The sequence below is a fragment of the Rhamphochromis sp. 'chilingali' genome, assembly GCF_963969265.1.
Source record: "Rhamphochromis sp. 'chilingali' genome assembly, chromosome: 2".
In the NCBI taxonomy this organism is placed as follows: Eukaryota; Metazoa; Chordata; class Actinopteri; order Cichliformes; family Cichlidae; genus Rhamphochromis; species Rhamphochromis sp. 'chilingali'.
The window spans coordinates 51,682,315-51,703,905 of NC_137930.1; the positions used below are offsets into that span (position 1 = coordinate 51,682,315).

Genomic DNA, 21,591 nt, shown 5'->3' on the forward strand with positions numbered 1-21,591 from the left:
ATGTGTGTGTCTCTGTGTTATACTTTTTAAAGTTCTTTTGTGGGATAAAGAAAATACAACATTTACACAAGTAAGAAAAATGACTCATGTTTATTAAAGGATGCATGTTTACACAGTTCTAGAAAATTAGGACAAATTAAGTGCAAAGCTGTACGGGTAGTGGCAACTTCAGCCTTTTACAAAAAGACAGGAAAAAGGGAGAAAATGCCATCCTTGCTATATTACAGAAATTTATTTTCTACAACTTCATAACCCAAATTTTTACTGACTGTGCATTACTTACAAGAGAATATGTCAAGACTATGCAGCACAGCTGTAATGAGTGTAATGGGCTGCATCAGCCTCTATACACTAAGATTTCTTTTTGTGACTGGGTAGAAGCATTTAGAGCAAATCTCACCAATTAAGCCACTGCTCAGCAAAAGCACAGGCACCCGCTTATATGTGAATCATCAAACCCCAAACTACTCACTGTTGGCCACTGCACTAAGCACAATTTTAGTAAAGGTGTAATTAAAGTGCCTCTGCCGTCCCCTGAGAAAGGAGGATATTGGATAAACTGCTTTATCTATGCCGCATCAAACAGCCTGCCAGTTTGGAGTTTCCAATCAGGCCACAAAGTTAGTCGACGTTTAGGGAAATGTGCTTGGTTTCCTGGAACAGAGTCGGTGTTTACGTGTGTATTCTTCTGGCTACAAGCGGCACCACGAGTTCATGAGTCAACTCTGGGAACTCAGCCATTAAAAGAAAAAGGGGAAAAAAAAAAAAAGCTATTCTGACAAATTGCCCAGATAGCAGTTGTTCCCTTGGAAGTGCGAGACTCACTCTTCTAATGCTCTGGTGAGCTTGAATGTGCTTCTGACTACTGCACATTTCTGACAGGTGATCTGTAATCCTCATTACCAGTTTACTGCCTGAATCAATACATGCCATAAACATCCACACCAACTAATCAATTATCTCTCTCCCAGTGAATCCAAACATGCACTTCTTCATTTGGTTGGTATATTTAACCCAATTAACATTTTTGTTTGGTGCAGCCCACTTTTATTTAGATGGGTTTAAATTATGAGAGAATCTCATGATTATGAGATAGCGGGGGCAGGGTATAGATCCTGGAAGCTGGGAAGCTCTAATCTGCCTTTGGTCCTATTTACATGTTGCCTGGGTTAGTAAGTGTCATAAGCCATCTTAAACATGTACTTGATTGGACACTAGTTTGTATATAATGTTCTTAACAGACTTTTTATATCTTCCTCTTCTCGAATGTATCCATGACATAAATATTAAAATGCTGCCTGCTGTAAGAAGCTGAGTATTTACGCCTGACATCAGTGTGGAACGTCGCCAGCTCGAGTTTAAAATGTTCAATTTAGAGATTTCTGACCTGAATGAAAGGAAGCATTAGTCTGTCAATTACCATCTGCTACATGGGTGTTGATTTTTGTATACAAACAAGATCTACCTTGTCGGTTAAGTAAACCAGGATGGTCTTTTTTTAAACTTCCTCTAAGAAAACAAAAAGAAATTCTCTTTGCAAATCAAACTTGTAATTCCGATGCGTAGGGTGATGAGCAGTCGAACAATTTTTGTTAGTGCAGCTCCAAGTTCTAAATAAAATGTGTGACATGTTTCTGCTTCTGGCACGGCGATTCTGGCACAAACTGACTGCACTGGTCACCACGCTGCAACTTTCAAGTTCTACTTCCAGCCAGTTTCTTTTCACCTTTGCCTTTTCTAAACACGGTCACACACTGACACTGCATAGGCTGCCGCTGTCCATCAAGATTTGTGTCGCAGCTCAAACGGACTGAAAATGAACAAAACTGCAGCGGCATCCAGAGGGGGCGATGAATTTCACAGGTTGCGTTACCATTAGTTGTTCTGCTCTGATTAGCATTCATATGTAAAGAAGAGCAAATTGCTTTCCCCCCCACACACAAGTGCACTGTGGACTGTGACAGTTGAGTTGATTCTCTTTTAGCGTTACGGCTCAGTGCTCATAGTATAAGCTTTAATCTTCTGCAGAGGGAACTAGATTGAATGCCATTATTTAATCATGCACTGCAATAGATCCTAGCATATTGACTCTGGTTAAACATACATAGACAGATCATATTTACATGGGCTTTTGGGGAAACGAGCGTGAAGTCGTTTCTGGGCCGTTTCCCGCTGACATACAAATCATCTTAGAACTTGTTTACATAGGTAGCCGAGGAAAATGTCGAGCATAAAAGTAATTCAGTTTAGTGGGAAGGCTTAAGATAGCCAGGGTGCCAAGTCTAACTTCACAGTGGCAAGAGAGCCGAGAAGAAAATGTTTTGCCAAGTGTGTACCCTGCTTTGAGACACACATTACGAGGCTAAAAGGATAAAAATATTAAACTAGGCAAGAGTGGCTGCTCTAAGGATAAAAGGAGCTGATGTCATTTCAACTATCCTACACTATCATAAGTCTCCAATCCTATCAATTATTACATTCTGTGGTAATTTGATGGTGTTACACAAACACAAACCTCAAAGTGCAGTAACGTTTTCTTTCATAAATAATCAAGGAATGAATGCCAAAGTATTTGCGTAAGAGCCTCACATACGTGTTAACAAGCAAAGTAAGGTAAAGGGATTAAATTCTCCAAACACAAAAAACCACTTCAAACTATGTAAACCTAAAAATAAATGTAAACCTAAACTGAAAGAAAATGAGTCACCACTCTGTTAAATGGCTCGGGATTTTAGGAGACGATGAAAACGCATCCAGTATCTATGTGGTGTCCCTTTTGATGTGCGCACCACCTACAGTGGTGCAAAGACAAACTCCACATGCAAAGACTCATGTTGCAGTCTGAGCACGGGCGAAAATAAGTTCTTTTTTCAATTTTTCTTTTTAATGTGTGTGTGTGTGTGTGTGTGTGTGTGTGTGTGGTCAAACCCATGTCAACATCTTAAGATTTTAGCACAGCAAAAGAGAGAGAGAGAGATGTAGTTACTGAGGGTTGGTGGATGTGGCCTATCTAATATTGATGTCACAGTACCAGAGTTAGGGCTGGGCATCAGAATGAAACCTCTGGGGCAAAAGCAGAACTGTGGCCCTGGTTTTGACTGGCTCATCTTTTTTGGGGGTGGTTAGGTGGGAGAATAATCTAACCGGAACTAGGCTTCAGACTCCAGATCTTCTTGTCCTGCTCCTTCGGTCGTGTCACCCGTCTCAGGCTCAAGCAGCAGGAACTTGCCATCATTAGTTAGAGGCATGTTCTTCATTAGCTGGGCCAGAGCTTCCGGGTCCTTAAAAATGTTAAACAGATTTGCTGAGGAACAATATCCTTAATTTATTTTATACCATTTTTTCCCCAACTTTCATCAGCTTTGTTGGCTACAGTTACTCAGGATCATGGTTTGATGTTTGATAGCAAGAAAAAATAATCTTAATCAAAACATATATTGGTTGTTTTTAAAGCTCAAAGCAAAAAGATCTAAAGTTTTACATTTTTTAAGACGTTACCTTCTTAGCTTCTGTAATCTCCTTTGCCAGGTTTATGGTGTAACATATCTGTGAATAGACAATCACATATAGTGTGTTGATATTATATTACATTTAACATGTTCTTCTACTTGAAACCGAGTTGTTGGTTCTGGGTTGTGAACCTTTTCGCCCTCCGTGTTGCTCTCAAAGACGAAGGCGCTAAACGATGGTTCTCCCTCCTCGTCTCCATCGCTCCAGTCTCTGCTTTCAACCACAAATCCCATCAGCCTCCCATTCTCCTGGTGGGCTGCGAATTGACACACTTCTCCAAGCTGGAACTGAGAATAAATAAAATAAAAACTGAGAAGTGTCTTTTAAAGAAGTTCAAATACAGAAAACCTGACAGAGTTCAATAAAAGAGCAGCTGTGATACCTGTTGTGATACTTACACTTAGTCTTGTAACTTGAGTCTGTGGGTCTATCAACCTGTTCAGGAAAACAAAACAAACCACAAAAACACTGAAGTCATACTCAGGATTTCTATTCTGAGAGTGTTAAAAAAAGAAACCGTGGGTTACGTAGCAATTCAACATCACAAAGTTTGTTCTATGCTGCCAATATTCATGCTTCACAGGGTTCCTGCTTCAAGCTTCTTTTTGTCGTTTACCTCAGGCAATGACCTACGGCAACTTGCCAACTTTAAGATTGTGTTCCTGTGGCATCTTGACATTCTTTTGTTTGTTTGTTATTTTTTCAATGGCTCTCACTTAACTTCAATACATTTAAAGTTATGTAAATGACTTGTGCTGCCTTGGTGCTACAGACAACTTGGATTTGCGTACACAAGATGAACGAACTTCAAGTTCTCCATAAGTGCTTTGCATGGCGTGCTTGGCTACAGGAAACAGACGTAGCTGTGATCAAGGTCCAAACCAGACTATGTCACTCAGGCTTTAATGCAGTAAATCTAAATATAAAAAACACTGACAACCGCCAGCGTCTCAGCTTAGCCTCAGCCTCCCAGTAGATGCACAGACCTAGGTCGCATCTTTCTGTTTTATGTGTTTACAAGATTTTCAGAAAACCTGACCTGCGATTTGAAATGGATTTTTACTATCAACTTGACAATCCTACATCGTTGCGCTCTTGACTTTTCGTGTTCACAAAATTGGGTGTCCACACTGCCCGTCTGGCTGCCCACACAGCAGATTAACAACAATACATTGTCAACCTTTTGCAGCTGAGGTGTAATAAAAACTAAAATTAAAGTATTATTTTATTTTATAAAATAAAAATGAAACTATTGGAAGAATCAAGGTAACCATGAGTTGAAAGAAAAACACTATGAATATTTTTTTTGACCTTTTTGCACATGTACCTGCACCACTGAAAAGAACTTTGTTTCTATATCAACGAGATATTTCCAAGTGCCTCAAAACAAGTCCCCATATCTGTCTCCAGCAGGTTCATATTGATGTAAAACTTATTAAAATTGTGCTGAAAGTCTACCTGAGGCTACTGCTGGTGACCATGAGGTGGGCCTCTGTGGTCCTGAAGATGTTGTGAATGGCTCGGGCAGCCAGCACCTGCCTCATGGCCTCGTAGATCACTTCCTGATTGTCGCCGCAGCGAACCGCCATGGAGCCCAGGAAGCGCACAGCGAATACCTGCTGAAGCAGGGAGTCTGCAGAGACAGACAAACATCATGCGCAAGCTAAATATGTCAGCAGAATAAAAGCACAAGGACAGTGAACAAAGAAGTTGACCGATGACAACCACACACTGAGGTTAAGGTGAACTTAAGTACTTAAAAGAGAGTGGACTATTAAAGTGCACTTAGAACAGGAAATTGTTACCATCAGTATCTGTCGAACAGTCGTCTTCTGTTTCTCCAAATGGGTTTGTGCGTCTGTCGGGATGGGAGCAAACACCAGCAAGAAAAAAACAATTAAAGCACTGCGCTACACAATTACGAAGCTATTTGCTTCCTGGAAATGACGTGAGAACCACAATGAGACCAACATTTAGGAAATTAGTGTCATCGCCCACCAGTAACTCGCCCCTGTCTTTTGCAAAAACACAAACAAGCACCCACACAAACTTCCTGTCTCAGCTGGGCTCTCACCTCCCCCCAGTTCTGTTCTGGTCCTGAAATTCGGACGCAGGCAGCATGATGTCAAACTGAATGGGTGTCCCCGGGGCTATTAGGTCCTCTGGTTCTGGGGCAACTCCTGTTTTCTGAGAACCACTGCTGGTAGTATGAACACCTCCTGGCTTAGCTCTGCAGAAATTAGACAAAATAAAGATGAGTTCTAATGAATAAACCAAGAACACACCCACCCACCCCCACCAATAAAGGATAAGACAGATTGGAAAAATGTGAACCTAATACTTCAGTCAGCAGCAGCCGAGAAATGATTCATGGAGTGTCAGTGAGGGGGCAAAAATCTACAATCCTCAAGAGAGGATTTCACACTGAAAATCCTAACAATGAAAGATAACTACTTAAGGCAGACTTCAAAGTGTATTTCTGGTCTTCCACCAATTCTTAAACTTGCTTTAAAAACATGAACAGAAGGAAAGATTACAGCAAACAAAACCCACCCTCCTCCGTTTAAAAGAAAACACAAAGCTTAATCTGAGGGAAAGAACCCTGTTCAACAAAGGGTATTTACAGGGATGCATAAGATGTTTGGCTTTGGCCACATTTCCAAAGCTCAGTGGCACTTTTTTTATTTTTTAACGTTACCCGACTTCATTTGCAGGAGCTTTTGTAGCACAGAACTAAGAAAACTGCATGTTTGTTTGTTTGTTTGTTTGTCCTTTCACCATGACACGAAACATTACATTACATTACAAGCTTTGGATTGTTATGCAGTACTGAATGTAGGATTCTGAACACACTCTCACATAAGCTACATGCCTGACCTGTCGGGGTTGGGTGAGCCGTCTTGTCTCTTCTCAAAGCTGGTGATGGGAGTCACTGCCTGGATGGCGGTTTGGTTCAGTCGGATAGCCACAGCCTAATATCAAAGAAATCAGGGACTTTTCAGTATCTCACATACTCTTAGTTTGAGTCATTTAGGGAATATAAATGATCCTAAAAACAAGTACTTTCCAAGTACTTGTTTCATTGTCTTCAGTGTATTTTCTCAACCTCATGTTTGCTCTGTGTACCATAAGCAGTTTATTTAGTGGCATCCCTAAAAAAACAGCAGATGGTTTCCTGGTTTCTATTTGTTGTTTAGTTCATATATAATTACGTATAGGATTTGAGGGATGTAATTATTTACAGTAATGTGGAATGCTAACTGGAAAAAGAAACCAATCACTGAATAATAATTAGAAATCCTGCTTTAGTAAATCTGAAAAGAAAACCTGACCAAATTCTGTCGAGAATGTTTTACGTAAATGATATACTGGAGAGCAGGTTTATTCACTGTACTAAGAGGTTTCACTCTAATTAAGAAAAATCCACCAAACAATTAACAAAAGTCACATCACTGACGAGACAAATGAGGGTGAGGTCACGCAGCTCTCCACGAACACTTGAGTTGGGAGAGAGAACGGAGGCAAATTGCACAACTTTAACAATTAGATAAACAAGAGAAGCTGCGTCGAAAATCATTCTCCATCTGCTGCCTGGCGCGCTAAACTTCATTACCGGCTCTTCTGGTAATTCTATCCAGCCCACTCAAAAATTCTCAAACTCGGAAAAAACAAACAAACAAAAAACCTCACTCAGTCCAACAGCTATTCACTAGAAATCCTGAAATCTTGCTCTTGAGGTGATAAAACCATAATTTCCAGGTCTATAACAGCGCACCTGTTAACGGTGTCTGAAATCTATGTGAAACCCCCCAAACGATTACCACGGATGAAAAGTAAGCGCATAAGAGTGAGGGCAGTTTTGGATGCAGTTATTTCATTATTAGAGAATGTGAAGAATAAACATTTGCAAAGCAAATATACAAGATTCTGGGACTGAATACCTCTCAAGGCAAAGACAACTGAGATACTGTGAGGGCGTGACAGAGTAAAGGTTTGTTAATCTTTACTTGTTATGTTACTTAAATAGATTAAACATTCGCCAGTTAATGTGTTAACTGGATGTGTGTTAATGTCTTAAAATGTTATCCTTAAATGACTGGTTAATCGTCTTTTATCTTATTTTTATTTTTTTTTTAATTTAAACAGTGTGTATCTGTGCTGGTTAGTATGAAATTTTTACCTCTGGGTTGTCAGTCAGGTAGATCTGTCTGGAGATGTTGTTCACAGTGCAAATCCACTGAGAAAGAAACAGAAATTACTACATTAAGGCTTCATCTAGCTCAGGCACAGTGTGAAATCCCTTGACTGATACCAGCTGTGACAGGCCAGTCACTTGTGTCCGAGCACAAAACTTAATACGAAAACACACAAATGAGTCTTGACAGTCTCTCCATTGTTCTATGACAGATACTCGTAGCAGCGGATAGCTTCGTGAAGTGGATGTAAAACAAAAACGAAGGTCAAATGGAGCTGTTTGAGCTGCCCCTTCACTCACTTCTTCATACTCTTTTTTGCTCTCGGCTTGTAGAATCATTGACCTGCAGAGACACAATGTTTATGTATTATTCTCACTGCTGAGCATGGAGAAACTAAAAAAAAAAAAAGTACATACGTTTTTCCTGAAGGGGAAGTTATCTGAAAACAGTAACGTCTGTCCTCACAATCCACCGCCATGACAGAGCTGTTATCCAGGTCCAGCACCATGCCTCCTGCTACAGCCCCCCGCGGCTGGCACATGAGATTCCCTCCCTGGGTGAAGAAATACAGACGATCCCAGGCTGTGGTCACTAGGCCTGTTTTACTGGGGAAGAAAAAGAAGAAACAGAAGAAACAGCGTTTGAATCAAAGCCATAAATGTAGATCCAGATCGTAAGTGTAAAGTAAGATAATGGATACTATTTGTATGCATGTATGCAATTAGCTTCGAGGTGATTTGAACAACAAAGTGGACGATTTTTATTTTTTCTTTACAGCAGGTCTCTCCATCTGGTAATTTCTCAAAGGTCATAATGACCCAGTGACCTCTGAGATTAGTCTCTTAATCTGCGCCTCAGAGGGATCTCCTAGTCTTTTTAGTGACCTTACATTCTAGAAGTAAAATTAGTGTGTCAGACTTATCTGTATGAAAGAGCAAACACAGCTCGTTATTAAACAGCCTTCACAAATCAATGATATATGTCAACATATAGGCCCCAGAGGACCTCTATCCCATCTGTACAAAGACAAAGGCAAGACATGATTCAGTGCAACAACTCCCAGTGGTTGTATGGCTACAGTAATATTTGCCACAGGACAAATTTATATGAGCCGCTTTAAAAACACATATAGATGAACTAGTCCTGTAAAAACGTCTCCTGGAAAATATATTGAACACTGAAACTAGTCTGCAATTCATAATGTTATTATAACTGAGATGCACGTGCAGCGGTAGGTTAACTTTATCCATTCATCCCCTATTTATTCCATATTTTATTCCAACATCTTGCACCACCGCATATATAAATATGCTATACGTGTAGTTGTTGTCTGTATCGCCTGTTGTCTACTCTGAAAGAAATAAACAGATGTTATGCTTGTAGCAGCAGATCTATAGATGTTTACAGACAAGTTTCCCACTTACAAACAATGGAGGATGTGTATTCAGCAGCCAGACAGAAGCCTTGCACGAGCTCATATTATACAGCACAAACAGTGGGCCCTCAAAACACACCCGATGATTAGAATCACTGCTCAAAAGCCATCATGATGGATAGTGATTTTGCATACCTTTGGAAAACTAGAAAACATGACAGATTTCTGATTTAAAAAAAGACACTGTGTGCTCATCTATTAGCTGGTGCTATTTCCTGCATTGAAACATTAGTAATATTTAATAACCAGATATATGAGCACACAAACAGGGCACCTACTACTTAATTCCTGGCATTACTTGAGCTAAGATCTGACAGGCGGGTAACCTTCTCTGAATAATAAAGATTCACCTTGTTTTAATTTTTAATCCATGCAGCTTAAAGCTGTTGATAAAGCTTTAATTATGAGTCGCTTACAGCCCACCTGAGCTCACATTTTAATAATGACTCGTAAAACACATTTATGCAAAGCTCACAGAAAGATAACATCTCCTACATGATAGACACTTAAATACTTCATCCATTCATTTTATGGAATATTGCTGTGGTAATACAAACAGGATAATGTTCATTACTGATTATTATTATATATTCATGAATGCTGTTACCTGAAAGTTTCACAGAACTCAATTTTCCTGTCATTTTGGTATTTTTTTCTTTTTACTGTTTACATTTTTTGTTTTTAATAGGCAGAAATCTTCTTATCCATCTCCAAAAAAAGCACAATAACTGATTAGAACAAAACTGCACGTATCTGCTGTGGTCTGCTATATTCCTTAGAGTTCGGGTAATTGTACAGAGGTCATCTTTTTAGCTTGCACTTAATGTCTCGTCTTCGGTAATGTGAAGAATTTTTATTGAGAATCTAAAACACGAACTGCACATCCATTGTTGAAACCATGATTAACTATTTTAATAACATTTTCACACCAACAATTTTCCCCCGCTCATCATTTGATTCCACAAGTAGATCCTGAGTTGTCTTCTTTTTTTTATTTTTGGGTTGTTTTATTTTGGCTCTAAATTTGTTTTTAGCTATTAATGTTGTATATGCAATTATAACGAAGCTAGGATGTAACTCAACTCTGAGTCACCCCATTTCTGATCTATACATGCGTGACTCATTTCAACTGCGCATCTGTAAACCTTCAATTTTGTACGCTCTGTTCAACAAATATTCCCAAATAAATGTCCTTTGATAAATACTTAAGTGTATGGCTCGTTTTGCCCTGGGTGACTCAGACCCTTAATACTGAGAAACCATTTGAAACAGAAAATGTTTTCTGGCCTCAGCTCTATTTGACAAGTGTTTGAGGCTGTTGGCAGTGTGTGTCATTAAACAGAATGGCATTCTGTGGAAACCTTTTCTCCGGTGTCACAGACATTTGTCAAAGACTTTGGATGTATATGAGGGAGAGACAGAGTTTGACAGCTTTGACATTTCACTAAATCACAATGCGAGCTACGCAGCAGTTTTATCCCTTGAAGCCATTAAGGAAGTTTCCTTTGCCATACATCTAGTCTAGTATAAGCTGACAACGCACACTGTCAACATGTTACCTGACATACCTTGTCTGCTATGACAGACTTACTGTTTACTGTGTTTGGCTTATTTTTAAATGTATTTGCTGAGAGAGAGAGAGAAGCAAAAAAATCATTTCCTGGTTGTGTTTGGTAATTTAGGCATTCGAAATCTCCCGGAGCCACTGTGGATCAATGGCACCATCTACTGAACTGCATTTAATTTCCTGACAAAATTGGAAATGCCACTTCAGTTTGTTTCCTTTCATGGCATCCTTTAACATATTGACTTGGTAGTAAGTAGGAAGTGTCCTTAGATTTTCAGATAGGGCCATAATGAGTGTAATTAATCTTACTTCCGAATGTTGAGGTAGCCAGCCTTCTGGATAAGCGTGCGATTGACAGGCTCTGTGTCCTTATCTGGCATGTAGACAGTGTCTTCCACAGACAGAAGCTCCCTGTGGGACACTCGCATGGCCTCCGCCTCTGAGTCCAGCTGGGCCTGGATGCTGAGATGGAAAACCGAAATCAATCTAAACTCGCTCCAGAATTTTTTTTTCTCCCCCCCCTACAGAGCATTTAAATACAAAGACATTAAAAAAAATCATTCAATACTATTATGTAGAGCAGCGGTCCCCAACCTTTTTTGCGCCACAGACCGGTTTGTGGCCGACAATATTTTCACGGACCGACCTTTAAGGTGTCGCGGATAAATACAACAAAATAAAACCAATACCGGTACCGAAAAAAAGAAGATTTATTCATAACACACGTGAAAAGACCCAGGAAAACCGAATTAATGAAAAAAAACGATAACAAAATAACACTAAAAGCCGATAAAAACCCTGAAAACCATACACTTCACACCCGAGTCTCACTCTCGCGGCCCGGTACCAAATGACTCACGGACAGGCCCGGGGGTTGGGGACCGCTGATGTAGAGCACACACACACACACACACACACACACAAAAAAAAAAAAAAAAAAAAATCATAGTAACATTATGTCTTTTTCCAGTCACACACAAGCATCAATACCCCATAATACTTGCTCCAAAGCCATATTTCATCACCTCACCACCCAAAACCAAAACAGTTGTGAATGGGATTGGACTTACCTTTGTGTCATGTTGGAAACAGAAGCGAGAAAACAGTCCATCTTCTTTGACACCAGCTCAAAGCCTTTCTTAAAGAAGCTGATCTGCAAAATCAAAGATAACACTGAGCCACTTTGTACCATACTGCACATGCATGTTGCAGCTCACATGCCCATAGATTGGGCATTTATTTAAAAGGATGAAATTGTACATCTCTTTAAAGCTAAATCTGGTCTAATGAGGAATCATTTCCCTCTTTTTTAAGCACTTAATTTGAATGCTGATATGATGACAGTGAGTACCTGTGCCTGAGTGTAGCCTAGCATTGGTTCAAGCATAGCTACTCTCTTGCGATACTGCAGGGCATTGAGGGCACAATAATACTGCAGTGAGGCCTGGTGCTGCTTTCTTCTGGTGTAAGCCACCTCCTTCACCAAGTCCGCCTTCAACTATTCAGACAGGAGAGGGACATGCAAATAAGCAGCACAGCAGCACAATCTTGTACATCCAAGAAAACACGTTGATATGTTCAGCATAGCAAAAAGAGTCTCATCTTTGCACCCATTATAATGCATACACTGTATTGTGGTTACAGTCATACTCCCACGAGGAGGCACGGCAGCAGAGGATTATTTAGTTTAATCCATTTGTACTTCAAATGCTTTTAAAAGACTCCCACTGCATTAATGAGAGCATTACAGTGTTGCGTGCTCGTTTTACAGCTTGTGATCAATGAGAAAGAGAAGCTAAGAAAGCACTTGGCAGTTACTCTACCTTCTCATTTTCCTTCTTCTTGGGCAATCGACTGTACTTGACCATAGCCGCCTCATGCTCTGCACAGAACAGAGGAAAGACCGTGAGCATCAGATAGTAACTATTTCCTGTCATTTTCTTTTCTCAGACTGGCAAAAGAATGTGCTTACCATCAGTTCCAATGGCAAATATTTCCTTCAGTGTGCTTATCTCTGCAAAATTGACAAATATTATTAGAGCTACATCTACAACAGGTATTTAAAAATGCATTATCACCTAGGTTTTGCTTATGTTTTTATGAGGAGGGCTTTTTAAAAAAATCCAAGTCTGTCAGAAGCTACCTGTGAGGTCTTTCTCTCGGAACTGGATCAAGGGGAAGACCATGCTGTCAGCCATCTGGTTAGCTAGCTCGGAGTGGAGTGCATTCAGCTGGACGATACAAAACAGATTACACATATGAGGCGCCGTGCAAGGACACAAACAGAAGATGAGCCTCCCCCAAACATCTTGAGGGATTTCGGTTTAATATTTACAGTAAAATTTCTTGCCAGCAAGCTGGAAAATTGCATTTTCAGTGAAATAGGGGCATTGTGGCAGACAATGCCTCCCCCTACATCATAATAAAGCCATACTGTGGAAGAGTACATTTCATAAAGAGAATAATAAAGCTTAGTGTTTACTCTGATACTGGAAACAGGGCTGCATATCAGACAAATTCAGCTATTATTCCCTGTGGTTATCAACAAGCCACATGACGATTTAGCAAGTTCTAAAGTTCACAAGATTAGGTGCAGTTTAAGCCTAATCTCAGTGTGAAATTTGTTTCCTGTGCATGACAAGGTAAAAGGTCAAGCAAACAATCAACGTGTGTCCTCTGAGCATATGGGTGTGTGTCATGAGTGCTGACTGGGCAAGGCTTGTGGACCCCCATGGCTGACAGTGACAGGCCCATCTGTTTTGTCTATATACGTGAGCCGGCACACCACTCCATCATCTACTCATCCATCCACCCGCCCACTGCTGTTTCCCTGTATTCCTCCATCCAGTGAGATACACTGATCAATCAGTTCCGGTCGCACAGTCTTAAAAGTCCTCTGCCCTTTTCATTGAGCTCATTTTCTCTGCCATGCTAGGGGAACGCAGGTGCAATACCCTTTGTAACATGATAAAAAAGCAACTACAGACTCCGGGATAGTTCATCATCTCACTCTTTTGCTGTGCACGCACACACCCCGCGTAAAAATACTCATAGAGCAAGAAAACTGCAAGCACGGGCCTTACCTCCCCTACAGTTTTGGCGAAGTTTTGCAGCGTGGTGATTACCTCCTCATCACCTCTTCCAAGGGCAAAATTCTAGACAGAAAAAAAAGAAAGAGCAGTGAGTTTAGACCATGAAACTGTGAAATTTGCCATAGATTTATTTAATGTGTAGGAAATGGAATGGGCTGGCATTTATATTGCACTTTTCTGCTCCTATAGAGCACTCAAAGTGCTTTAGACCACAAGCCACATTTAACCAAACATTAAAACACTCTAAGCACTTTAGCTACCTTACATCGAATCGCCAATTCACCTAACACATATGTCTTTTGATTTTGAGAGAAAGCCTTAGCCTTGAAGACACAAGGAGAACATGCAGACTGCGCTTAGAAAGACCCCAGCTGGGGTTCAAACCCAGAATCTTCTCACTGTGAGACACATTTTAAATAACCGCCCTGTTCTGCCAGGATTTCTGGCACATCCCTTTCATTAAACAAGGCCAAAGATATCTGTGTAGGTTCTCGGTCATCAGGGTCATGGTAGAAAACACAGACAAGGTCAAAGATGGTAATAAAGCCAGTAGTTAATGTCAAGATGCTGAGTTTTAATCATAAGAGTGCTAAGAAAGTTCTGCAGTTACAGATCACTGCTGTTTTTGTTTTTTTAAAGTGTTCACATTCACCCTGCAATCCAGAACAAAGTCTACCAACAAAGGTCAACTATCCACATATGTTTCTCTAAATGAATTAACAGATTTGTGGGGTTTTTTTGCTGCACACAGGAGGAAGGACACATGCAAACTCACACACAGACAGAAAGTTCATTTCAAAATGATAAAAAAGTCTCTATAGCCCACATAGATACTACTCATAACACAGACTGCTGTCTTTTTTGTGGAATCACACGATTAAGTAAGCATATGAACCCTACTTACTTTCTTTTCGTATTCCAAAAGTTGCTTTGAGAGCTGCTCTGTGGCCAGTCCCATCTCACTCTGTGGTGGAACGAAAGAAGGAAAATAAATACATGTTAAAAAGGACTGATTACTCCTTCAAGCTCAAACATCATGCATTTTTTTTCACCTACTGAGAACATTTTAAAAAAAAAACAAAAAATGTTTTTTGGGTGCAATGTGATTCAATATCTGTTGAAAAGCTGGCAAAAACACCAGAGGGCACCTTCAATAATGAGATACCTCAGAGAACCAGGGTTACATTAATAACACAGCGTTTAAACCACAATGTAAATATAGGTCAAAAACAAACTTGTACATCAAATGTTTTCTCCTCCATTTCTACAGGAGACAAATTTTCTGTGTGGGGCTGAGAGTATGGTGTTGCAGTTTGGTACGTTTCTCATCAAAAACAGTAGCTCAAATGGCATCCTAAATCAAATCAAACACAACACTCTGCTGCTGTTCAGTGATGCAAAACCCCAGAATCAGCAAGTTAAATTAGAACTCATGTTCATCTACAAACATAAGGGGGGGGGGAAATCTCCTATTATGTGTTTGAACATGTGGCTCTGTTCCAAACAGCAAATGGAAAGGAGTGCAAGCATGCGCCTGACAGTAATTTGTTTTGGTACCTGTGCTCCGAACACCCGCTGCATTGATTGTAGCAGCTGGTTGGTGTAGTCCGTAAGCATTCCCACATCTTCCTCAAACACACTGAGCAAAGAGCGAGTCTGTGGGTACGGGGAAAAAACAAAAACATTACAGACTCTTCTGATGACTATAATGGCATGAATAGCTGAACACGAAGTGAAAAACCTTATCCAACAATTATCCCACTAACTTACAGAACTTAAATATTCTGATAACTGATCTCAGTTACTTCACAAGGTGAAAAATATCACTGTGGCTTTTTTGTTGTGGTGGATTTGCATGAAACCCCATATGAAAGCCCAGCATCCTGGAATATTGTAATGGAAACTTTTAAAACTGTTTTCTGACCAATGAGAAAAAAAAAAAGAAGAAAAATAAACTTTGAAGAACAGATATACTGTAAATAAACAAGTACTTCCGATGATAAATACTGGTCTTAACCTTAAGTCAGATAAAAATCTACACAAGTCACTGAGCTCAAGAAATGTGGGTAGCCGGATTATACTCAAGCAAAACTTAACTTAAAAACTTAAAACTAGTTAAACTAAAAGGCATACGTGTTTTACTGCAGGGTGGATATGCAAACAGACAAAATCCTGTCTGGTGAAGTGTTTTCCATAAACAGGTGCAGCAAGGTAGGGCAGTTCAAGCAGAACGGAACACACCCAGAGAGTGAAGTCTGTTTATAGTTCACTCAAACCGACTTATCCAATAAAAGGACCATGATTCATTTCACACCAACAAGACATCATGACGTTTGGCTGTATGTGTGTTACTGTACAAAAATGCCAGGTCCATTTCTTGTTTTGAGGAAGCAAACCACTAAGCAGACGGTGACCCTCCAGCGTGGGCTACACTTAAGCAGAACCTCCGAAGAGGTCAGCCCTCTTTAGGAGAGAGTGATGCAACAGACTACAGAAAACAGGATGCATTAGCTGTAGCAAGGACGGAATTCATCACCCACGGTCATGCATGAAAATGAATGCCGAACTTGGTGAATAACTTGTACACAGTGTAAGCGTTTTGTACCCTGTAAAAATTTGGCATCTTATTTTTGCAGTAACACTGCCCTGTTTGCAAACTGTTGACTGATTCCAGGGGAGTCCGATAATGGAAACCCCTCCCACATCCTGGGAATCAGGCCCAGAAGGGCTACAGAACAGAATTTAGATCAAAATAACTTGACGGCATTAGAAAATAAAACGATTGCAGGACACCGAGTCTGGTGGAGCTTTATGGCTGTGACTGACACAGGTCTAGATGTACAGCAGATAAATCATCTCTGGCAGAGAGATGGAATCCCTAAGAAGGGCGGTAGCTTTGTAAATACAACAGAGACACAAAATACAGATAACCGTGACATGCTGTAGTAATGACTGGAAAGTGCAGCTACTGCTCACAGGGGGATTACAATTCTTGTAACAATGTGTCAATTGAGAACTGTCATCGACCAGTGGAAACAGACTACAACGGGTACTGGATACTGTCTGGGCTAAGCTAACTTCGGCGCTCGTAACGCCTTTAATGAGACAGCTGGGTACGCAAACATGAGAAAAGAGACGCAGGCCTACCTGAGGACTGTCCTGTAAAGCGTCCTCCAGGAGCAGTTTGTGATGTACGGCCGGCATCTTGTTAGCTGTGCAGGAGAAGGGAACGAGGGCTTGAATTATTTAGAGTACGGACTCAATTTCCCAGAAACTACTGCGCGAAAGAGAAGCCGTATGCAATTGGTAGCAGGCCCAGTCATGATGTCATCTAACAGCCGGTGACCAGTAAGAGTAAACATTCTCAAACTCTGAAGTTGTTTAAAGACATATAGAGATATATATATGTATATCTATATATATCTATATATATAGTTCAGTGTTTAAGTTGATTTTGTCCTCTGAATTATTTACGGCAAAGAGTCGGCAATAATGTCCATGTATCCTAGGAGATTTTAATGTCAACAGTGACCCCGTGTGGTCACATAAAGAATTGCAGCATTGATTTTTCAAATTTTTCAAATTTAATTAAAGGAAAAACACAAAGTTTCTTCGTGAGGTGACGGAATGTAGTGCTGTGGAGTACTACACTTTTTAGATGCAATATCAAGTAAATAAAGGGCCACTACTGCCGATACCAATATTGACAGCCACGATTTAAAGCTATAAAGCTTACGGAGTGGAGAACAGTGTCATGTTGTATGAGATAAAGCCTCCTTAATTGACAAATTCTGAACACATTTTAATGAGTTTAATAAAACAAACACACATTTCAGTTTTTCATGTATTTTGAAATTTGGTTTTTCAGAATTCTAAATGTTCCTCTCTATTTACTGTTGTTTAAATGTGCTATAGGCTATAAAAATTGATTTGACAGTCAACACAAAAGGGTTCAGACATTTTTCATAGTGGATATTTTTTTCATTTCCAAAAAAAAACAAAAAAAAAACCCAAAGAAAAAACAAAACAAAACATAAATAATGTATCCCAATTCATTATGCTCGAACCTAGAGGATAGGAACAAAGTACTAATCTGATACCTATCCCATCCACCAACCTCTGGATGGATCATCATGTGCCAGTAGAAAAACATTAGTGCGCCACTGAATTCTACTGGAGTCCTGTTTAAGTGTTGGGAGAAGGCACTGTCTGATTTATTGGACCAATGTCTTCCATAGATGCTCAGCTGGGTATAGATAACATAACATTTCTATAAAATTTATACTCATCAATCCATTTAGTGGCACTATTACCCTGGAAAAGCTCACTCCACTCATGACAAAATAAAATGTTCCTTTACTTTGTGAAACAACAAAAAACAAGCACAAAACAAAAAGATTGATTGATATGAGGCAGCAGTTAGTATTTATTGAGAGATAAATGGATGTAGACCGATGGATGGTGATAAGTTGCACAAACCTTTTAAAATTACATTTTAGTCTGGTAAGTAATCAGGACCAGAAGCTCTTGTCTTGATTTGCATCAATCGCAACTGACAAATTGGCTGAGCATGTGATGTGCTGAGTTTCTGGCTCTCTAATTAAATCGCACTTACTGCAAAAGGCTATACAAAGTAAAACAAAAACAACTAAAACATATGTACTGTTTTGTCCTAACAGGTAGTTTGAGAAATAAACCTTTGCAAAGTTAAACCTTTATATAACTTTGATATAATGAATATGAGAGTACTCACTATTTTTTTTCTCTCTGTAAAAATCTGTATTAACATCAGCCCTAAAACTTAAAAACCTAAAACAAATCCAGCTATATTAGGCTGTGGCACAGTAAGAAGACAGCATGTAATATGCACTCATGTAGTATTTTACATTTTTTTCCAATGTGAATAACTGTCTTGTTGACTTGTTAGGATGGCCATGTCATGTTGTGTTGTGCCTCGATAATCTAGGCAAGCTGTGACAAGCACAGCCTCTTCATCAAGCTTCCAGGCAGCCTGAGTGGGAGATCATTCTTCGCTCCCCAGTGGACTTGCCTTGTTTAATTGGTGTAGTTGTGGCTGTAAATCAGACATAGCTTTTCAGCTCTAACTTTGATAATGAACTATGCTTGAAGTCTGGTAAAACAGCAATGGATAATGTCTGGATAGCCTCTTTTAAATGAAAGAGTGATTCAGCTAACCAAAGACCACCCTGAAAGGAGCAAGCTGCATTGCCACTGATTATCTGGCGTACAGTTAATAATGTTTGCTTTTCTAGGGCTAAAGTAAAGCCCACCTAGTCAAAACATACCTTAAAAGTCATACTAAGTCATTCTAATTTTAGCATGTTAGCCTTCTAACAGTTCCTAAATAGTGCTAAGTACAAAGTGTAAATGCAAAATAGACTGAGAATATCTCAGTCTTGTTGATATAAAATAATTACACTCATGTTCATGAGGTAAATGTGATCACTATCCCTCTGTCAACCTCTCTCACAGATAATGCAGTTATAAACCTTGTCAAGGTGCCAAAGCAAAAGTCAGACGAGCACCAAAACTTTTAGAACTTCTTCTACGAACATAAAGGGGATGACAGACATCTTTTGAAATACTGACGCATTTTTATCCAGAAGATCTTCTGCTTTCAACTCGTATCTCTGCCCAGTAACCATATAATCCCACAGACTAGTCATATAGATCCTTTCATATACATTTAAAACAGCTGTTAAGAAAGCAGATTGCTTAGCTAACGCCTGGGTGTTAATATATATTGTGTCTCACTGATTGACACATATATTGTGTCTCAGTGTGATTTGGAAATGGCCGTTTATTCTTTTGTTTCTCACACCTCGATTAATGTAATTCATTATTGCTTTGCCTGAGGAAATTATTCCTGAATCGGTTCTCAATGTTACTACGAAACTACTCACCGGGTCCTCTATAAGGTCCATTGTGACGCCGATTTGATCTTCTTCATGCTGGTAAAATTTAGGGTTCAGTTTTGGTTATCACATTTAGAACGCTTCATAATCAGATGTCCTGGATTTGGATTTATTTATTTCTTCTACATCATCCACATGCAATTGCTAGGTCTCTGAGATCAGCTTGCTGGCTGCACCTAGATCTAAGTTAAAGACAAGAGGAGATTAGGACCCACCTGCCCGCAATCACCTTTAATTAGTTTAATCAGTTTATACTGTTTTAATTGTTATGTCTTATTTTGTGACTTTTGATCTTGAACACTGCAATATAACTAGACAATGCTTACTTATTTACATGGCCTAAGGTCAACCATCCATGATGATCTCTTGATCAGATTGTGTTGAGACCTTTTCTGACAGTTCACCCCCAGACGTTTAAAATGTGCCTTCTGTCCTGCTCTTGTGTGCCACAAAGACTGGATGTGGTGAATTTCATGCAGATGCTTTACCACTCAAGGTCACTTTTTTATGATTCTCTGTGTGGGTGGCTAACAGTGACAGGTACAGAAAGATGATCTTTTAGAGAGAAAAGTTGTTCATTAGCACAATCTGAGCTGCAACTGATAGTAGCTCACCAAAGCTTGGAAGTACATCCAAGCAGGTGGAAGCTGCTGTGGGGGGGCTCCGTGGCATTCTGCACTCCTTCATTGTGGTAGCAGCAAACCATTCCAAGTGACCGCTGACTTCCCCGGGATCTCTTACGCCCTGCGTCCTCACAAACGCCATCAGCTCTTGCTGTGTAAGGAGGTGAATCAGGTCCAAAGCTGATTTTTGCAGCCCACTTTTGGATAGAGCCCCAGTATAGTTGTTTCCTCCCGTTTTCAGTCAGTGTGTTAAGCTAACCAGCTGCCAGTTTTACAATGAACTGACAGATGGCAGTGTCATCAGTCCTCTCACAGCGCACATGAAAAGCAAGCATGAGGCAAAAAAGCATTTTTCCTATAATGTATTTTACTTCAGATTGCAATGGATTGTGCACAACAGTTTAAGACTGACTTTACTCCACACAAAGTCTTCTTATTGTTCTAGACACCTGTAATTGTATATGAGAAATTTGAATAAAATTAGTCTCACACATCAATTCATCTACACATAAGAAGCATCTCAGGCCTGTTTAAGGGCCTTTGGAAATGAGTCCATCTAGCATAAAACAGAAAGGGAATTCATGATGTCTTTTTTTTCCTCTGGGAACTTCTCATTTGAATTTTAAACATCTCGACTCCCATTATAATATAGATAACACCGCTAACAGAAAGTGTGAATTGGTTTGACTGGTGCAGAGTGCTAATGTAATGCTTCTTGCCATCATACTCTACTCATGTGACTGTTCTTGCATTTTAAGCGCATACATCGTGAGTGAAATGAAGAACAGAGATGCTCTGAGAATCACTCGGGGCTATAAAGAGGCCTATGCACGACCCTTTGTGGGTCCACTTGTTCACTGTCCAAGGTTTTTCCATATTCTCATTCTCACTGATTGCCAGCAGCTCAAGTATATAAGCTTTAGGTCACGAGTGAGCATGAACGTGTGTGTCGCCTCTGTAAAAAAAGCACAAGTATTGCTTCTCTATATTTTAGCATACACAGAGCACTTTGGGAATTTTACAGTATGCCACACAAACATGCTGATATATTGATGCCATTCAATGTATTCCAGTTTTTTATTTTACACCTTTATATATAAAGGAAGCTCCTTATTGGTTGGCTCTCACTCCACCCTCCGCCCCTTTTCCCCTGGTTTCCCGGGCAACCTTGTCAGGGTGGAGGAAAAGAGCAAATCATGTGAGGGTAAAGCATCTTTCTCTCTCTCTCCCCC

At 39.9% G+C, this 21,591-nt stretch overlaps 1 protein-coding gene across 1 annotated transcript; it reads right to left on the reverse strand.

Annotated features, from left to right (window-relative positions):
• Positions 1-71: 71 nt before the first annotated feature.
• appl2 (adaptor protein, phosphotyrosine interaction, PH domain and leucine zipper containing 2) lies at positions 72-17,078 on the reverse strand. Its single transcript, XM_080861765.1, has 21 exons — positions 16,948-17,078; positions 15,358-15,456; positions 14,705-14,764; positions 13,792-13,863; positions 12,852-12,939; positions 12,681-12,722; positions 12,532-12,590; positions 12,060-12,206; positions 11,779-11,861; positions 11,018-11,170; positions 8,123-8,311; positions 8,006-8,048; positions 7,691-7,747; positions 6,388-6,482; positions 5,585-5,740; positions 5,316-5,368; positions 4,969-5,143; positions 3,909-3,945; positions 3,642-3,797; positions 3,499-3,546; positions 72-3,281 (listed from the first exon to the last, which is right to left on the reverse strand). The coding sequence occupies exons 1-21, from the start codon at positions 17,002-17,004 to the stop codon at positions 3,150-3,152; spliced, it is 2,001 nt and encodes a 666-aa protein (XP_080717891.1). The 5' UTR covers positions 17,005-17,078; the 3' UTR covers positions 72-3,149.
• Between the last annotated feature and the right edge of the window lie 4,513 nt (positions 17,079-21,591).